Source organism: Electrona antarctica (genome assembly GCF_951216825.1).
Source record: "Electrona antarctica genome assembly, chromosome: 4".
In the NCBI taxonomy this organism is placed as follows: domain Eukaryota; kingdom Metazoa; phylum Chordata; class Actinopteri; order Myctophiformes; family Myctophidae; genus Electrona; species Electrona antarctica.
This window is the reverse complement of record NC_136809.1, coordinates 1102021-1123140: the sequence shown is the minus strand read 5'-3', so window position 1 is coordinate 1123140 and position 21120 is coordinate 1102021. Positions and strand designations below refer to the sequence as shown.

Sequence of the window (21120 nt, the reverse complement as noted above, 5' to 3'; positions counted from 1 at the left end):
AGTGGAGCGGTTAGGGACCGTCTACAAAGCGGAGCGGTTAGGGACCGTCTACAAAGTGGAGCGGTTAGGGACCGTCTACAAAGGGAGCGGTTAGGGACCGTCTACAAAGTGGAGCGGTTAGGGACCGTCTACAAAGCGGAGCGGTTAGGGACCGTCTACAAAGTGGAGCGGTTAGGGACCGTCTACAAAGTGGAGCGGTTAGGGACCGTCTACAAAGTGGAGCGGTTAGGGACCGTCTACAAAGCGGAGCGGTTAGGGACCGTCTACAAAGCGGAGCGGTTAGGGACCGTCTACAAAGCGGAGCGGTTAGGGACCGTCTACAAAGTGGAGCGGTTAGGGACCGTCTACAAAGTGGAGCGGTTAGGGACCGTCTACAAAGGGAGCGGTTAGGGACCGTCTACAAAGTGGAGCGGTTAGGGACCGTCTACAAAGTGGAGCGGTTAGGGACCGTCTACAAAGTGGAGCGGTTAGGGACCGTCTACAAAGTGGAGCGGTTAGGGACCGTCTACAGTGGAGCGGTTAGGGACCGTCTACAAAGTGGAGCGGTTAGGGACCGTCTACAAAGTGGAGCGGTTAGGGACCGTCTACAAAGGGAGCGGTTAGGGACCGTCTACAAAGTGGAGCGGTTAGGGACCGTCTACAAAGGGAGCGGTTAGGGACCGTCTACAAAGCGGAGCGGTTAGGGACCGTCTACAAAGTGGAGCGGTTAGGGACCGTCTACAAAGTGGAGCGGTTAGGGACCGTCTACAAAGCGGAGCGGTTAGGGACCGTCTACAAAGCGGAGCGGTTAGGGACCGTCTACAAAGTGGAGCGGTTAGGGACCGTCTACAAAGCGGAGCGGTTAGGGACCGTCTACAAAGCGGAGCGGTTAGGGACCGTCTACAAAGTGGAGCGGTTAGGGACCGTCTACAAAGTGGAGCGGTTAGGGACCGTCTACAAAGCGGAGCGGTTAGGGACCGTCTACAAAGCGGAGCGGTTAGGGACCGTCTACAGTGGAGCGGTTAGGGACCGTCTACAAAGTGGAGCGGTTAGGGACCGTCTACAAAGTGGAGCGGTTAGGGACCGTCTACAAAGTGGAGCGGTTAGGGACCGTCTACAGTGGAGCGGTTAGGGACCGTCTACAAAGCGGAGCGGTTAGGGACCGTCTAGAAAGTGGAGCGGTTAGGGACCGTCTACAAAGGGAGCGGTTAGGGACCGCCTACAAAGCGGAGCGGTTAGGGACCGTCTACAAAGTGGAGCGGTTAGGGACCGTCTACAAAGTGGAGCGGTTACGGACCGTCTACAAAGTGGAGCGGTTAGGGACCGTCTACAAAGTGGAGCGGTTAGGGACCGTCTACAGTGGAGCGGTTAGGGACCGTCTACAAAGTGGAGCGGTTAGGGACCGTCTACAAAGTGGAGCGGTTAGGGACCGTCTACAAAGTGGAGCGGTTAGGGACCGTCTACAAAGAGGAGCGGTTAGGGACCGTCTACAAAGTGGAGCGGTTAGGGACCGTCTACAAAGCGGAGCGGTTAGGGACCGTCTACAAAGCGGAGCGGTTAGGGACCGTCTACAAAGCGGAGCGGTTAGGGACCGTCTACAAAGTGGAGCGGTTAGGGACCGTCTACAAAGTGGAGCGGTTAGGGACCGTCTACAAAGTGGAGCGGTTAGGGACCGTCTACAAAGTGGAGCGGTTAGGGACCGTCTACAAAGGGAGCGGTTAGGGACCGTCTACAAAGCGGAGCGGTTAGGGACCGTCTACAAAGCGGAGCGGTTAGGGACCGTCTACAAAGTGGAGCGGTTAGGGACCGTCTACAAAGTGGAGCGGTTAGGGACCGTCTACAAAGCGGAGCGGTTAGGGACCGTCTACAAAGCGGAGCGGTTAGGGACCGTCTACAAAGTGGAGCGGTTAGGGACCGTCTACAAAGCGGAGCGGTTAGGGACCGTCTACAAAGTGGAGCGGTTAGGGACCGTCTACAAAGTGGAGCGGTTAGGGACCGTCTACAGTGGAGCGGTTAGGGACCGTCTACAAAGTGGAGCGGTTAGGGACCGTCTACAAAGTGCAACACCCAAAGTGAAAATAACTTCATTTATATGCAGAATATTGCCAACAATTTTACATATTGTGTCAGAAAACGGTTGGAAGATATTTGTAGAATTGTGTATGTATGCGTGTGTGTGTGAGTGTGCCCGTGTGCGTGTGTGTGAGTGTGCCCGTGTGCGTGTGTGTGCGTGCCCGTGCGTGTGTGAGTGTGCCCGTGTGTGCGAGTGTGCGTGTGTGTGTGTGTGCGTGTGTGAGTGTGCCCGTGCGTGTGTGAGTGTGCCCGTGCGTGTGTGTGTGCCCGTGCGTGTGTGAGTGTGCCCGTGCGTGTGTGAGTGTGCCCGTGTGCGTGTGTGTGTGTGTGCGTGTGTGAGTGTGCCCGTGCGTGTGTGAGTGTGCCCGTGTGCGTGTGTGTGTGTGTGCGTGTGTGAGTGTGCCCGTGCGTGTGTGAGTGTGCCCGTGCGTGTGTGAGTGTGCCCGTGCGTGTGTGAGTGTGCCCGTGTGTGCGAGTGTGCCCGTGTGCGCGTGTGTGTGTGTGTGTGCGTGTGTGAGTGTGCCCGTGCATGTGTGAGTGTGCCCGTGCGTGTGTGAGTGTGCCCGTGCGTGTGTGAGTGTGCCCGTGCGTGTGTGAGTGTGCCCGTGTGCGTGTGTGTGTGTGTGCGTGTGTGAGTGTGCCCGTGCGTGTGTGAGTGTGCCCGTGCGTGTGTGAGTGTGCCCGTGTGCGTGTGTGTGCCCGTGCGTGTGTGAGTGTGCCCGTGCGTGTGTGAGTGTGCCCGTGCGTGTGTGAGTGTGCCCGTGCGTGTGTGAGTGTGCCCGTGCGTGTGTGAGTGTGCCCGTGTGTGCGAGTGTGCCCGTGTGCGTGTGTGTGTGTGTGCGTGTGTGAGTGTGCCCGTGCGTGTGTGAGTGTGCCCGTGCGTGTGTGAGTGTGCCCGTGCGTGTGTGAGTGTGCCCGTGCGTGTGTGAGTGTGCCCGTGCGTGTGTGAGTGTGCCCGTGTGTGTGTGTGTGTGTGTGTGTGTGTGAGTGTGTGAGTGTGTCCGTGTGTGTCCGTGTGTGTGTGTGTGTGTGTGTGTGTGAGTGTGTGTGAGTGTGTGTGAGTGTGTGTGAGTGTGTGTGAGTGTGTGTGAGTGTGTGAGTGTGTCCGTGTGTGTGAGTGTGTGTGAGTGTGTGTGAGTGTGTGTGAGTGTGTGTGAGTGTGTGTGTGAGTGTGTGTGAGTGTGTCCGTGTGTGTGAGTGTGTGTGAGTGTGTGTGAGTGTGTGTGAGTGTGTGTGTGAGTGTGTGTGAGTGTGTGTGAGTGTGTGTGAGTGTGTGTGAGTGTGTGTGTGTGTGTGAGTGTGTGTGAGTGTGTGTGTGAGTGTGTGTGTGTGTGTGTGTGTGAGTGTGTGTGAGTGTGTGTGAGTGTGTGTGAGTGTGTGTGTGTGTGTGAGTGTGTGTGAGTGTGTGTGAGTGTGTGTGAGTGTGTGAGTGTGTCCGTGTGTGTGTGTGTGTGAGTGTGTGAGTGTGTCCGTGTGTGTGTGTGTGTGTGTGTGTGTGAGTGTGTGAGTGTGTGTGAGTGTGTGTGAGTGTGTGTGTGAGTGTGTGTGAGTGTGTGTGTGTGTGTGTGAGTGTGTGTGTGTGTGTGAGTGTGTGTGAGTGTGTGTGAGTGTGTGTGTGAGTGTGTGTGAGTGTGTGTGAGTGTGTGTGTGAGTGTGTGTGAGTGTGTGTGTGTGAGTGTGTGTGTGTTACCCTGCGTCTCCATCGCTGCACGCAGAAGGACTGTTTCTATAGCGACGACCTCCGACCCGGAAGGACTCCAGGGCCTGCTGAAGCTCCGCCCCCTCCACGCCCAGAACCCGAGTGTACAGGAGGTCATAGAGGAGAGCTGCACACACACACACACACACACACACACACACACACACACACACACACACACACACACACACACACACACACACACACACACACACACACACACACACACACACACACACACACACACACACACACACACACACACACACACACACACACACACACACACACACACACACACACACACACACACACACACACACACACACACACACGACGTCATTTTGTAGTGCTACGTTACGTCCGGGTCCAAGTGGCACCAGCTCCAGTCCGCATCTCATTGTAAATATAATATCTAAACGCGTGAATCTTTTTACAATGACGTTATTTTTCAGAAAGGAAGCCATTGAGGGTTAAAATGGGTCTTAATGCTTCCAACTAGAGTAGAATTATTAATGTTTGTCCATGACAAAAAAAAAATATGTGGAGACAATAAAGACTATTATTATCATTAAAGGTGGTAACAGTCCATTTGCTCAGTAAAATATTTCGGGGGCATATTTAGAATGTTTGCAGGCTTGAGTATGTTGAATCTAGTTTGCATTATGAAGATTTAGTTGACACAATGAAATAAAATGGCGATAGTATTCCGTGTGGGGCAGACGGCCTGTCAGCCAGATTTGGGAGAGCAGCAGCTTTGTTGTTGCGAGGAAAGCGGTAAAATGATACTTTCGTGGTTGTTTTCGTCTCAGATTTAGTCCGACGGAGTATAACTCTATGGGGACACAAAAGTAGGACCAGGAAGTATCTCAGGAGGGGGCGCTCACGTCACGGCTAAAATACTGAATACCAACCTGTGGCAGGTTAACACCTTGGATGTCCAAGCCGGAGTTCTCCGTCCAAGTTCAAGGTCACGGTCAAGTGCCCAACACGGAGATTGATAAACAAGACGGAGATTAATGAAAACAAAACCGTTCGCATCGCTCTAGAGCCTTGGAAAATCTCCCCTGCCTGTTTGGCTGACGAAAACGAAAATCTTAAAACGATCATAACTCCCGATCTAAATCATCCCGTCCAATTCTGAAAAAAGATCCTGTGTTAGACGGCGCTCAGCGGTCCAGTCGCTAGTCGCGATAGATTTATTATTACCTCCCGTTGTTGTCGATCGACTCGATCGTGGTGTGGCTATTGTTAGCTGCTACACAGACATGCACACTAGGGTTTAATATTTTCCCGGATTTGGCTCATTTTAATTCCCGGGAATTTGCGGACCTTTTCCCGGGCTCCCGCGGGAATTCCCGTCAGAAAAAAAAGAAAAAAAGTGCCCACCAAAATGCATTTATATGTATAGATACTTCATATGTTCAATAGAATAGTGATATTTTTTGGTTTAAAACGTTTTTTTTGAACGAAATATGAACATACAGCCTACAATAAAAGTATTAAATTAAAATATTAATAATGTTATAGGCCTATTACGCTATTCAGAAAAAGGGACACAGGAGTTTGCACTAATGTGACTGTCGAAGCACGGGGAAAAAACGACCTCACGTCTTTCACATAGATACCGTAGCCATGGTCTTTCACCCTTTGAGCATGCAGTGGGTCCCCTTCTCCGCTGCAGAGAATGTGATCATCCCGCTTTGTACTTTATGAAAAGTCCGATTGGGTGTTAAATTAGCCAGCACGTCCAGTGCACAGCACACTGATTATTAGAGAGATAGCGAGAGAGAGAGAGAGAGAGAGAGACGCTGCGTGCTGGTGGTTATTATAAAACAAATTGTAGCCTACTCATCTTTGTTTGTGTTCCGTTTCACGTTATTGCTGCACACATGCAGGCAAAAGCAAAAAGGGGTTTAGAAGTGACAATGTCCATCACAGGGAAAGGAAACTCCTCGCTCCGTCCGTAATACACACAATTCTCACGGAGTGACTGATTAGGCTAATGATTGACAGGTGCAGCAGCTTTGGGAGCGTGCCTGAAGATGTCTGTCAGACATTCATATTTTGCTAAAGTGTATATAAACTCTGTAGGCCTATCTGATTAATTGCGGAGGATGCAGGATTCGCGGGGTCCCACTGATTTCATCTTGACCGGCCGGCGGCCGTGGCTGCCCGCCCGCAGGTAGGCTATTTAAATACCGCCCGCGCCGCCAACATTTACGTTGGGTCCCGCTGGCTCCAGTTCCCGTTGCAGGCTTGCAGCCCTCGAGTGTAATCCATAATTCCATATAAATATCATATATAACATGTTTGAAAATGATGGGAGGGTTCAGATTGGACATTTGATCACTCATAGATAAGGGGAAAGAACGCGCACTGTGAAAACTCCTTTAGTGTAATTTCCCTACAAGAAAAAAAAAACTCCGGGACAACGGGTCCCGAAGAAATCTCCGGGCGGGAAATTGCGTGCCCTATTCCCGGGAGGCCCGAAATCCCGGGATCCCGGCATTAAACCCTAATGCACACCAGCTTCCGGTGCGCCGGTAAAAGTGGTCCGTGCGCTACAAATGATGGGCACCCTGGATGAAATAGTTCCGGGCTTCTAAGGTGTTAACAGACAGACAGACAGACAGGGTGTAGTTCATACTCACACTGACAGAGGGCAGCAGTGGTCGGGTATGTTCGAGGATAGACGATGTCATAGTGACCGTTGTTGGAGCAGCACAGCATCAACTACGACACAGTAACCATAGCAACCGTTAAACTACAACACATAGCAACCATTAAACTACAACACAGTAACCATAGCAACCATTAAACTACAACACAGTAACCATAGCAAACATTAGACTACAACACAGTAACCATAGCAACCATTAAACTACAACACAGTAACCATAGCAACCATTAAACTACAACACAGTAACCATAGGAACCATTGTTAAGCTTGTAGATCAGCGCCGCGGCCTAGAACTGATCTAGCGTAGATCAGTTTTATTTTAGGTTAATGTGGAGAAAACACTCACTTTGTCTTCATAGTCGTCTTCGTTGATGACGGTGGGCTGTTTCCCCGGGTAGCGGTAGATATGGAAACACCGACTACACACACACACACACACACACACACACACACACACACACACACACACACACACACACACACACACACACACACACACACACACACACACACACACACACACACACACACACACACACACACACAGTGTATATATATAATACAATTGATAAGAGCGCCCCTCACTTCACACAGGTGTGATTTTTATTGAATATAGGCCTATTCATTTGTAACTCTAATCTTTGCGTGTGGTTCCTGGAACTAAATATGTTGAGATGGAGTACGGGCTCAAATATATCATGTGACTGGGGTCATGTGACATGCGGTCATGTGACATGCGGTCATGTGACTGCGGCCAAGAGGAGAATTAGCAAGAGAGGCCAACTTTGCTTTACTTCCTGTATCTGCGTGAGGTGGGCGGTAACATTATTAGGAGACAGGAAGAATGTTGGAGTCTATTCATTTCCAATGGGAGAGTGAACGTGAACACAGCTTCTGAACCATTCCTTAACTCCATGGTCACTGAACTAAATACTGGACAAAATCATCACAAGGCACACAATATTTACAAGATATTCATAGTAAAATGGCTTCTTTTAGCGAGACAAACCAGGAGAAAATCTACTTTGTTAATGACATTTCTTTATCCCAGCAACAAACTCTCGCGAGATTTGAGATGAGTCCGGAAGCCTCTCTCTGTCCATCTGCAATTTCACGGACAACACATAGGGGGCTCTGACCCCATATTTAAGATTATAATATGTGAATATTATAATGTGAAATGAATGGACATATTTAAAACGATTAGAAATGATCCTTATGTGCCCAAATTAGAGCTGGCATACTTGGTCTGCATATTGAGACAGGCAGATATGTAGGCACGGTTGAGGAGGATAGATTATGTAGTCTGTGTGATCTAAAGGAAATTTTTATTGTCCATTCTACAACTCTATTAGGGAGAGACTTTTTAATGAGATAGATCCAAATCATGAATTTATATGGTTGGAGGACTTCGAGAAACTAAAACGACTATTTCAAAAGTACACCATGTCAGTTGTTTTCAATGTACTTTGTTAAATGACTTGTCAGTGTTGTTGTCTTCTTCTTCTATCGGGTTTCATGGCGGTCGGCAAACCTAAATGGTGCATTACCGCCACCTACTAGACGGAGTGTGGAAACAGTGTTGTTGTCAGGGGGGGAGGGTGGAGGTCGGGGAGAAGCAAACCACGCCTACTATATTTAGGAGACCATTTGTAGGCTTTGTGTACCATTTCGCCTCTAGTGGCTCCAATGGAGTTGGCCCATCTTCATACATAAACCATCTTTGACTGCGGTCATGTGACTGCGGTCATGTGACTGGGGTCATGTGACTGTGATCATGTGACTGCGGTCATGTGACATGTGTTCTGTGGTCATGTGACATGCGGTCGTGTGACATGCGGTCGTGTGACATGCGGTCGTGTGACATGCGGTCGTGTGGCATACGGTCGTGTGACATGCGGTCGTGTGACATGCGGTCGTGTGACATGCGGTCGTGTGGCATACGGTCGTGTGACATGCGGTCGTGTGGCATGCGGTCGTGTGGCATGCGGTCGTGTGACATGCGGTCGTGTGACATGCGGTCGTGTGACATGCGGTCGTGTGACATGCGGTCGTGTGACATGCGGTCGTGTGGCATGCGGTCGTGTGACATGCGGTCGTGTGACATGCGGTCGTGTGACATGCGGTCGTGTGACATGCGGTCGTGTGACATGCGGTCGTGTGACATGCGGTCGTGTGACATGCGGTCGTGTGGCATGCGGTCGTGTGACATGCGGTCATGTGACATGCGGTCATGTGACTGTGGTAATGTGACTGCGGTCATGTGACATGCGGTCATGTGACATGCGGTCATGTGACTGTGGTCATGTGGTCACCTGTACAGCTGAGACAAGGCTTTGATCTCCACCTGGCCTGCCGTCTCCTGATTGGACGAAACAAAAAACATTTAATTTAATCAGCTGCCTCCCGATTGGACGAAACAAAAAACATTAAATTGAATCATCTGTCTCCCGATTGGACGAAACAAAAAACATTAAATGTAATCACCTGCCTCCTGAACATCAACACTGTAAGGTTATAATTAACTAGAACTTAAAACTAATACAGATAAATTAAATAAATTACCTTTGGGTCGATCAGCCGTTCCAGATACTTCTCAAATGAACCTTCAACAAACTGACACACACACACACACACACACACACACACACACACACACACACACACACACACACACACACACACACACACACACACACACACACACACACACACACACACACACACACACACACACACACACACACACACACACACACACACACACACACACACACACACACACACACACACACACACACAGTGTGGGTTAACACATTAAATGCCACGACGGACGGAGTTCATTTCCTCTGCCCTGGGCTAGCTGCTGAAAGACCTGAGGACGATTCTACAAATGTCTTCTAAATCATGACAGTTTTCTGAAAACCCCATGTTTCTATATCAGTAGTTCTCAAACATTTTCATGTCAAGGACCCCCAAAAATATCTGTAATTGGCCACCGACCCCCATCTGAAAATATGTTGTTCCAGGGACCCCCCAGAAGCAAAGATTTGAGTTAAAAATGTTCGCTCTGAAAGAATATATATTTAAAGATTTAGTACTGGTCAGTACAACAGTATCAGACTGAGGTTGTACCGGTCAGTACAACAGTATCAGACTGAGGTTGTACCGGTCAGTACAACAGTATCAGACTGAGGTTGTACCGGTCAGTACAACAGTATCAGACTGAGGTTGTAGCGGTCAGTACAACAGTATCAGACTGTGGTTGTACCGGTCAGTACAACAGTATCAGACTGTGGTTGTACCGGTCAGTACAACAGTATCAGACTGTGGTTGTACCGGTCAGTACAACAGTATCAGACTGTGGTTGTACCGGTCAGTACAACAGTATCAGACTGTGGTTGTACCGGTCAGTACAACAGTATCAGACTGTGGTTGTACCGGTCAGTACAACAGTATCAGACTGTGGTTGTACCGGTCAGTACAACAGTATCAGACTGTGGTTGTACCGGTCAGTACAACAGTATCAGACTGTGTTTGTACCGGTCAGTACAACAGTATCAGACTGTGTTTGTACCGGTCAGTACAACAGTATCAGACTGTGGTTGTACCGGTCAGTACAACAGTATCAGACTGTGGTTGTACCGGTCAGTACAACAGTATCAGACTGTGGTTGTACCGGTCAGTACAACAGTATCAGACTGAGGTTGTACTGGTCAGTACAACAGTATCAGACTGTGGTTGTACTGGTCAGTACAACAGTATCAGACTGTGGTTGTACTGGTCAGTACAACAGTATCAGACTGAGGTTGTACTGGTCAGTACAACAGTATCAGACTGAGGTTGTACTGGTCAGCTCCCAGGTTTTAGTGTGTGTGTCTGTCTGTCTATTCGTGGCTGAAAATGAGCACTTGTGCTCAGCTACTACCCTTGGGTAAAAAAAATAAAAAAATAAAAAGTGTAGCAAAATGGGTTGGTATGAGGTGGGTCATATGGACCCCAGGATGGTATGAGGTGGGTCATATGGACCCCAGGATGGTATGAGGTGGGTCATATGGACCCCAGGATGGTATGAGGTGGGTCATATGGACACCAGGTTGGTATGAGGTGGGTCATATGGACCCCAGGTTGGTATGAGGTGGGTCATATGGACCCCAGGATGGTATGAGGTTGGTCATATGGACCCCAGGATGGTATGAGGTGGGTCATATGGACCCCAGGATGGTATGAGGTGGGTCATATGGACCCCAGGATGGTATGAGGTGGGTCATATGGACCCCAGGTTGGTATGAGGTGGGTCATATGGACCCCAGGATGGTATGAGGTGGGTCATATGGACCCCAGGATGGTATGAGGTGGGTCATATGGACCCCAGGATGGTATGAGGTGGGTCATATGGACCCCAGGTTGGTATGAGGTGGGTCATATGGACCCCAGGTTGGTATGAGGTGGGTCATATGGACCCCAGGATGGTATGAGGTTGGTCATATGGACCCCAGGATGGTATGAGGTGGGTCATATGGACCCCAGGATGGTATGAGGTGGGTCATATGGACACCAGGTTGGTATGAGGTGGGTTAGGGGCACCAGGTTGGTATGAGGTGGGTCATATGGACCCCAGGTTGGTATTAGGTGGTCATATGGACCCCAGGTTGGTATGAGGTGGGTCATATGGACCCCAGGATGGTATGAGGTGGGTCATATGGACCCCAGGATGGTATGAGGTGGGTCATATGGACACCAGGTTGGTATGAGGTGGGTTAGGGGCACCAGGTTGGTATGAGGTGGGTCATATGGACCCCAGGTTGGTATTAGGTGGTCATATGGACCCCAGGTTGGTATGAGGTGGGTCATATGGACCCCAGGATGGTATGAGGTGGGTTAGGGGCACCAGGTTGGTATGAGGTGGGTTAGGGGCACCAGGTTGGTATGAGGTGGGTTAGGGGCAACAGGTGTGTATGAGGTGGGTTAGGGGCCCCAGGATGGTATGAGGGCCCCAGGCCTTGAAGTAGTGGAATTAGTTTGTTTTGGGTCCGAGACGAGTTATGTTGTGGAGACTCACCGGTTCGAAGTTGGCACGGTTGGCGCTCATGAAGTTGGCACAGGCTCGACGGATCTTCAGGTGGTAGCTCTGAGAGAAGTACAACTGGAAAACACACAAAGTACACACAGTACTCTGAGAGTAGTACAACTGGGAAAACACAAAGTACACACATTACACTGAGAGTAGTACAACTGGAAAACACACAAAGTACACAGTACTCTGAGAGTAGTACAACTGGAAAACACACAACGTACACAGTACTCTGAGAGTAGTACAACTGGAAAACACACAAAGTACACACAGTACACAGAGTAGTACAACTGGAAAACACAAAGTACACAGTACTCTGAGAGTAGTACAACTGGAAAACACACAAAGTACACACAGTACTCTGAGCAGAGTGTCAGAGAGGCAAGGGCTGAAATCCTGTACGGGGGCCCTTTTGGACAAAAAATAGCAAAGATAGCCGATCTACAAGCTCACAACGTGTCGCAGTTGAGAGCTTGTAGATCGGCTATTTTCGGGGCGCAACCCAGCAATTCTTCTACATTCAGCTACATTTATATCAAACTGTGTCGACTTCTGGTAAATTAAGTAATGCAGATGTTTGACAGAGATGCCCCGATAACCGGCCAGCGGCCGATATTCACTCTGATCGGTAATCTGATATTCACTCTGATCGGTAATCTGATATTCACTCTGATCGGTAATCGATATTCACTCTGATCGGTAATCTGATATTCACTCTGATCGGTAATCGATATTCACTCTGATCGGTAATCTGATATTCACTCTGATCGGTAATCTGATATTCACTCTGATCGGTAATCTGATATTCACTCTGATCGGTAATCGATATTCACTCTGATCGGTAATCGATATTCACTCTGATCGGTAATCTGATATTCACTCTGATCGGTAATCGATATTCACTCTGATCGGTAATCGATATTCACTCTGATCGGTAATCGATATTCACTCTGATCGGTAATCGATATTCACTCTGATCGGTAATCGATATTCACTCTGATCGGTAATCTGATATTCACTCTGATCGGTAATCGATATTCACTCTGATCGGTAATCGATATTCACTCTGATCGGTAATATTCACTCTGATCGGTAATATTCACTCTGATCGGTAATATTCACTCTGATCGGTAATCGATATTCACTCTGATCGGTAATCGATATTCACTCTGATCGGTAATTGATATTCACTCTGATCGGTAATCGATATTCACTCTGATCGGTAATATTCACTCTGATCGGTAATATTCACTCTGATCGGTAATATTCACTCTGATCGGTAATATTCACTCTGATCGGTAATCGGCATTTACCCGATCTGTGATCGGCAAATTTACCCTATCTGGAGAAACTGATCTTTTACACCATTAAAGTGGTATAAATGTTAATCAGATATAGAGCATAATATAATTTTGCGACAGGCCTAAACATTCTCCCATCGGACCTATCGGTATCGGACCTATCGGTATCGGACCTATCGGTTTGGGACCTATCGGTTTGGGACCTATCGGTATCGGACCTATCGGTATCGGACCTATCGGTTTCAGACCTATCGATATCGGACCTATCGGTTTCAGACCTATCGATATCGGACCTATCGGTATCGGACCTATCGGTTTCAGACCTATCGGTATCGGACCTATCGGTTTCAGACCTATCGGTATCGGACCTATCGGTATCGGACCTATCGGTTTCAGACCTATCGGTATCGGACCTAGTGGTATCGGACCTATCGGTATCGGACCTATCGGTATCGGACCTAGTGGTAACGGACCTATCGGTTTCAGACCTATCGGTATCGGACCTATCGGTTTCAGACCTATCGGTATCGGACCTAGTGGTATCGGACCTATCGGTTTCAGACCTATCGGTATCAGACCTATCGGTATCAGACCTATCGGTATCAGACCTGTCGGTATCGGACCTATCGGTATCGGACCTATCGGTATCGGACCTATCGGTATCGGACCTATCGGTTTCAGACCTATCGGTATCGGACCTAGTGGTATCGGACCTATCGGTATCAGACCTATCGGTTTCAGACCTATCGGTATCGGACCTATCGGTATCGGACCTATCGGTATCGGACCTATCGGTATCGGACCTATCGGTTTCAGACCTATCGGTATCGGACCTAGTGGTATCGGACCTATCGGTTTCAGACCTATCGGTATCAGACCTATCGGTATCAGACCTATCGGTATCAGACCTATCGGTATCAGACCTATCGGTATCAGACCTATCGGTTTCAGACCTATCGGTTTCAGACCTATCGGTTTCGGACCTATCGGTATCAGACCTATCGGTATCGGACCTAGTGGTATCAGACCTATCGGTTTCAGACCTATCGGTATCAGACCTATCGGTATCAGACCTATCGGTATCAGACCTATCGGTTTCAGACCTATCGGTATCGGACCTATCGGTATCGGACCTATCGGTATCGGACCTATCGGTATCGGACCTATCGGTTTCAGACCTATCGGTTTCGGACCTATCGGTATCAGACCTATCGGTATCGGACCTATCGGTTTCAGACCTATCGGTATCAGACCTATCGGTATCAGACCTATCGGTATCAGACCTATCGGTTTCAGACCTATCGGTATCAGACCTATCGGTATCGGACCTATCGGTATCGGACCTATCGGTGTCGGACGATCAAGAGAAAAACTATCGGTGATCGGTATCGGTCCCAAAAAACCTGATCGGAGCATCCCTACTCTTGAGAGCATGAAATGGTTACATTTTACACTCGCAAGATCTAATAAGGGTCCATTTGGTTACCAATTCTCATCATTTTGCTGCGTGGGGACCACCTGGAACCCCCTCAAGGTCCCCTGGGGGTCCCCGGACCACATGGGGACCAGCTGGAACCCCCTCGAGGACCCCCGGGGGTCCCCGGACCACATGGGGACCACCTGGAACCCCCTCGAGGACCGCCGGACCACATGGGGACCACCTGGAACCCCCTCGAGGACCCTCGAGGACCCCTGGGGGTCCCCGGACCACATGGGGAGTCGGGACCACCTGGAACCCCCTCAAGGACCCTTGAGGACCACTGGGGGTCCCCGGACCACATGCGGAGTCGGGACCACCTGGAACCCCCTCGAGGACCCCTGGTTGAAAACCACGGTCAGTATATTATGTCAATAAAGGCCCGTGTTCAAAAATCAGGCCAATTATTTCAGAAAATATCCGAGCTACAAGTTCAGGTCACATCGTGACACGCTATGAGCTTGTAGATCTGCATTTAATTTTTGTTTTGTTTTTAAATCGGGAAAATGTAGCCCAAATCTTTGAATAGAGGGTATGCGTGTGACATCATCATCATACCAGGAAGTTATGCGGGAACGCCTACTGAGTGACAAAAAACTACTGTCTGGCCTTGACAGCCCCTACATCCACACAGAAACGTTTGATTTGATTGAATTAAATGATTTTAAACAACATTAAATTCACTTTGTCACTCGATCTGCCATTCACTTTATGCATGCGCATACTCTCTATATAATTATATTCTTGCACAGGAAACGTTTTTAACTCAAATCTTCGAATGGTACCAACATCAATACAACATGGAATTGTGGACAAAATCTTATCCAACTACAACAAAATATATTTTAGTTTTGGGTCCGAGAGGCTAAATATCATCAAATGGGTTGAGAGTGTAACACATGGAACCAAATGGACCCTTACGGGTCTGTGACTCTGAGAGTGTAACACATGGAACCAAATGGACCCTTATGGGTCTGTAACTCTGAGAGTGTAACACATGGAACCAAATGGACCCTTATGGGTCTGTGACTCTGAGAGTGTAACACATGGAACCAAATGGACCCTTATGGGTCTGTAACTCTGAGAGTGTAACACATGGAACCAAATGGACCCTTATGGGTCTGTAACTCTGAGAGTGTAACACATGGAACCAAATGGACCCTTACGGGTCTGTGACTCTGAGAGTGTAACACATGGAACCAAATGGACCCTTATGGGTCTGTGACTCTGAGAGTGTAACACATGGAACCAAATGGACCCTTATGGGTCTGTAACTCTGAGAGTGTAACACATGGAACCAAATGGACCCTTATGGGTCTGTAACTCTGAGAGTGTAACACATGGAACCAAATGGACCCTTATGGGTCTGTGACTCTGAGAGTGTAACACATGGAACCAAATGGACCCTTATGGGTCTGTAACTCTGAGAGTGTAACACATGGAACCAAATGGACCCTTATGGGTCTGTAACTCTGAGAGTGTAACACATGGAACCAAATGGACCCTTACGGGTCTGTGACTCTGAGAGTGTAACACATGGAACCAAATGGACCCTTATGGGTCTGTGACTCTGAGAGTGTAACACATGGAACCAAATGGACCCTTATGGGTCTGTAACTCTGAGAGTGTAACACATGGAACCAAATGGACCCTTATGGGTCTGTAACTCTGAGAGTGTAACACATGGAACCAAATGGACCCTTACGGGTCTGTGACTCTGAGAGTGTAACACAATGGACCCTTACGGGTCTGTGACTCTGAGAGTGTAACACATGGAACCAAATGGACCCTTACGGGTCTGTAACTCTGAGAGTGTAACACATGGAACCAAATGGACCCTTACGGGTCTGTAACTCTGAGAGTGTAACACATGGAACCAAATGGACCCTTACGGGTCTGTAACTCTGAGAGTGTAACACATGGAACCAAATGGACCCTTACGGGTCTGTAACTCTGAGAGTGTAACACATGGAACCAAATGGACCCTTACAGAAGGAAAAATAAATACTATCTTGTTTGAGAATCACGTGACTGTCGGTTATAGTGCGTCACAAACGTCCACACTGCGTCATAACTACAGCCTCATTAATAATAATTAATAATATAACTATTTTTATGTAAACAAACTGCGTCACACATGCTGCCCAGTGGAACAGAGCAGACCAGGGACCCCCTTTGAAGAGATATTCCAGGGACCCCCTTTGAAGAGATATTCCAGGGACCCCCATGAGGAGATTTTTACTAGTTATTCAAATGTCTAAACAGACATTTTTAATAATATTTACCTGTTCAGAAACAGCTCTAAACAGACTAATAATTAATAATAATAATAATATTTACCTGTTCAGAAACAGCTCTAAAAAGACTAATAATTAAAAATAATAATAATATTTACCTGTTCAGAAACAGCCCTAAACGAGGCGCCCCTCGCCATCATCTTCCTGTACAGCCCCAGTTAATAATAATAATAATAATAATATTTACCTGTTCAGAAACGGCTCTAAACAGACACGAGGCGTCCCTCGCCATCATCTTCCTGTACAGCCCCAGTTATTAATAAATATAATTATTAATATTAATAATAATAATATTTACCTGTTCAGAAACGGCTCTAAACAGACACGAGGCGTCCCTCGCCATCATCTTCCTGTACAGCCCCAGGCTGGACAGAAACTCGTCCATGTTGACGAAATACTTCTTCAGTCCTTTATTGTGCAGCATTCCTGCTCCGTGGTGGTCCGCGTGGGGTCCGAACATCACTGGAACACACCCTGACGAACTATTTAAACTGTTACCGAACTGTAATAACAATAAACAACACTAAATAATGAAGAATGTTGAAGCTGCTAAACTTCTGTTTCTGTTTCTCTCTCCGCGCTGTGTTTGTTCTTGGGACAGAAAGAGAGACGCGGCTGCTGCTCATCAGCACTAATTAACTCTGTGTGTCTCTGTGTTGTCCTGACGGGACTCCACCCTGCGGGACCAAACCGAACACTTCAACAGCCCTCACGTCTATATTAAAGTTCATGTGTCACATATAAAGGTGTTTCCTCAGAGGCCACGGATGTTACGGTCCCCTTCGGGTGGGTGGAAGTAACGTTGTCTTTGTTATTAGTACGTTAAAATACATTTTAATCACATCCGTGGCCATTTTCTCCATGTACGTTCAGCCAGGCGCCCCTGTCGGTAGGCAGGTGTATTGCTCCCTCTGATTACATTATAACTCTACGAGTGGAAAATGTCCACGGATGTGATTAAAATGTGTTTTTATAGAATAATAATGAAGATTCGGTACTTTTACCGACCCGAAGAGGATCCTACCGTCCGTGGCTCTGAGGAGAGCCCTTTATCTGTGAACCAGGACCGTGTGTGTAACGTGAGGCTGTAAATGGCGGAGGTGCAAACACCAGGCAGGTTGAAGTTCCTGCTGCTACTTCACAGAACTTCATTTGTGTTTCGACTCTAAAAGTGGCTGCAAAGTATTAACAACAACCTGAGTACTTTTACTCGAGTACTGTCTGTCTGGGCTAGAGTACAATTATATATATATATATATATATATATATATATATATATATATATATATATATATATATATAAATGGTGCATATATATATATGGTAAATGGTAAATGGTGCATTTATATAGCGCCTTTATCCAAGGCACTTTACATAGATTGTGCATTACATTCACCCATTCACACACACATTCATACACAGATTGCAGCGGAAGCCATGCAAGGTACCAACCAGCACATCGGGAGCAATTTGGGGTTCAGTGTCTTGCCCAAGGACACTTCGACATGTAGCCAGGAGGAGCCGGGATTCGAACCGCCGACCCATGGATCATTGGACGACCTGCTCAACCTCTTGAGCCACAGTCGCCCTTATATGTAAATGGTAAATGGTGCATTTATATATAGTGCCTTCATCCAAGGCGCTTTACATAGATTGTGCATTCCATTCACACACACATTCACACACCTTAATTTAGTTTTAGTCACATTTTAGTCACCTGGAATGTTTTGGTGTTAGTCTAGTTTTAGTCGACGCGTCACGCTGCAACGCGTTGTGAGCTTGTAGATCGGCTATTTTCAGCATGCAACCAAGTGTAAAATGACTTATACTGGATCTCTTGTCCACTAGTCCCTTCCTAACATTTTAGTCTAGTTTTTATTTGTTGACGAAATTGTCAATATATTTAGTCTTAGTTTTAGTCATCATAATATGATGACTAAAACTAAGACTAAATATATTGACAATATTATAGCTTAGTTTTTATTTAGTTTCCATTTACTTTTCGTCAGTGAAAAAAGGTAGTCGACAGACATTTTTCGTCTTAGTTTTAGTCGACAAAAACAACTGCTTTAATGCTTGGTAAATACCCCATGATCAGTTCCCATTATTCCCATTATTGTGATATGAAATAAAAATATATACATGTCTATATCTATATAGCTATAGCCTATATATATGCAGACTCATTCTATGTAGACAGCACTATAGAATAGAAGTTTATGTAGACATAGCACTTTATAGTTTATATGTATAGTTTCATTATATAGATATTCCACTCAGGGACAAATTAGCCATTGGGCCAGTGGGGCCGTGGCCCAGGGGCCCTTGGCTCTCAGGGGCCCTTCAGGGAAATTGGACCCCGCAGTACTAGGTTTGACGCCCTGAAAAGGGCTCCTGGGGCCCTCCATTGGCCATTGATTTTGTTAAATTTAGGTCAAAAAGATGATAAAAACACGGAAAAACACCAAAATGTGGCGCGCACGCGCCCTATGGGGGCCCTGCAAATATGAGCGGCCCAGGGGCCCTCGTGGGGGTTAATCAGTCCCTGATTCCGCTGTTACGTTCTTAGCTATAAGAATATATAAGTATATAACTATACTTGTGTTTGTGATGTATTGCGATGCTTTTTGTTCTTGCTTAAGGGAACCTCCTAGCGCGCCATTAGATCTGCTATTTTTGAAAAATCGAAGAACAACTAACATAGAAACTTTCTTTCAGGTTTTTTTTTGCGTGCGTGCGTGCGTGCGTGCGTGAATTAATTAATCAAACGATTGATCAATCGATCAATCAAACAATCAATCGATCGATCAAGGAGTTAAGAGACAGACACAGGAGTCCACAGGGTCACCAGAGTCAGTGTAACACAGATACAGGATTCCACAGGGTCACCAGAGTCAGTGTAACACAGAGACAGGATTCCACAGGGTCACCAGAGTCAGTGTAACACAGTGAGACAGAGACAGGATTCCACAGGGTCACCAGAGTCAGTGTAACACAGTGAGACAGAGACAGGATTCCACAGGGTCACCAGAGTCAGTGTAACACAGAGACAGGATTCCACAGGGTCACCAGAGTCAGTGTAACACAGAGACAGGATTCCACAGGGTCACCAGAGTCAGTGTAACACAGTGAGACAGAGACAGGATTCCACAGGGTCACCAGAGTCAGTGTAACACAGAGACAGGATTCCACAGGGTCACCAGAGTCAGTGTAACACAGTGAGACAGATACAGGATTCCACAGGGTCACCAGAGTCAGTGTAACACAGAGACAGGATTCCACAGGGTCACCAGAGTCAGTGTAACACAGTGAGACAGAGACAGGATTCCACAGGGTCACAAGAGTCAGTGTAACACAGTGAGACAGAGACAGGATTCCACAGGGTCACCAGAGCCAGTGTAACACAGTGAGACAGAGACATGATTCCACAGGGTCACCAGAGCCAGTGTAACACAGTGAGACAGAGACAGGATTCCACAGGGTCACCAGAGCCAGTGTAACACAGAGACAGGATTCCACAGGGTCACCAGAGCCAGTGTAACACAGAGACAGGATTCCACAGGGTCACCAGAGTCCGCGTAATGCGGTGGACAGACAGGGACATGATTCCACAGGGTCACCAGAGTTCGTGTAACACAGAGACAGGATTCCACAGGGTCACCAGAGTTCGTGTAACACAGAGACAGGATTCCACAGGGTCACCAGAGTCAGTGTAACACTGTGAGAAAGAGACAGGATTCCACAGGGTCACCAGAGTCCGTGTAACACAGAGACAGGATTCCACAGGGTCACCAGAGTCAGTGTAACACAGAGACAGGATTCCACAGGGTCACCAGAGTCAGTGTAACACAGAGACAGGATTCCACAGGGTCACCAGTCGGTGTAACACAGAGACAGGATTCCACAGGGTCACCAGAGTCAGTGTAACACAGAGACAGGATTCCACAGGGTCACCAGAGTCTGTGTAACACAGTGAGAAAGAGACAGGATTCCACATGGTCACCAGAGTCAGTGTAACACAGAGACAGGATTCCACAGGGTCACCAGAGTCAGTGTAACACAGAGACAGGATTCCACAGGGTCACCAGAGTCAGTGTAACACAGAGACAGGATTCCACAGGGTCACCAGAGTCTGTGTAACACAGTGAGAAAGAGACAGGATTCCACAGGGTCACCAGAGCCAGTGTAACACAGTGAGACAGAGACAGGATTCCACAGGGTCACCAGAGCCAGTGTAACACACTGAGACAGAGACAAGATTCCACAGGGTCACCAGAGCCAGTGTAACACAGTGAGACAGGATTCCACAGGGTCACCAGAGCCAGTGTAACACAGTGAGACAGGATTCCACAAGGTCACCAGAGCCAGTGTAACACACTGAGACAGAGACAAGATTCCACAGGGTCACCAGAGCCAGTGTAACACAGTGAGACAGGATTCCACAGGGTCACCAGAGCCAGTGTAACACAGAGACATTGATTGATTGATTGAAAAATGTATTAACAGTTTGCAGAATTACAGTACATTTCAAGCACAA

At 47.7% G+C, this 21120-nt stretch overlaps 1 protein-coding gene across 1 annotated transcript in view; it reads right to left on the bottom strand.

Moving 5' to 3' along the window:
* The window catches only part of alg13 (ALG13 UDP-N-acetylglucosaminyltransferase subunit), a 55729-nt gene extending 38509 nt beyond the window's left edge, over window positions 1–17220 (bottom strand). The window contains 7 exon segments of the mRNA XM_079500189.1: window positions 3743–3878; window positions 6406–6487; window positions 6781–6853; window positions 8750–8796; window positions 9000–9050; window positions 11497–11580; window positions 16882–17220. Coding sequence (XP_079356315.1) covers window positions 3743–3878; window positions 6406–6487; window positions 6781–6853; window positions 8750–8796; window positions 9000–9050; window positions 11497–11580; window positions 16882–17043 — 635 coding nt within the window. The 5' untranslated portion in view covers window positions 17044–17220.
* Window positions 17221–21120: the final 3900 nt, after the last annotated feature.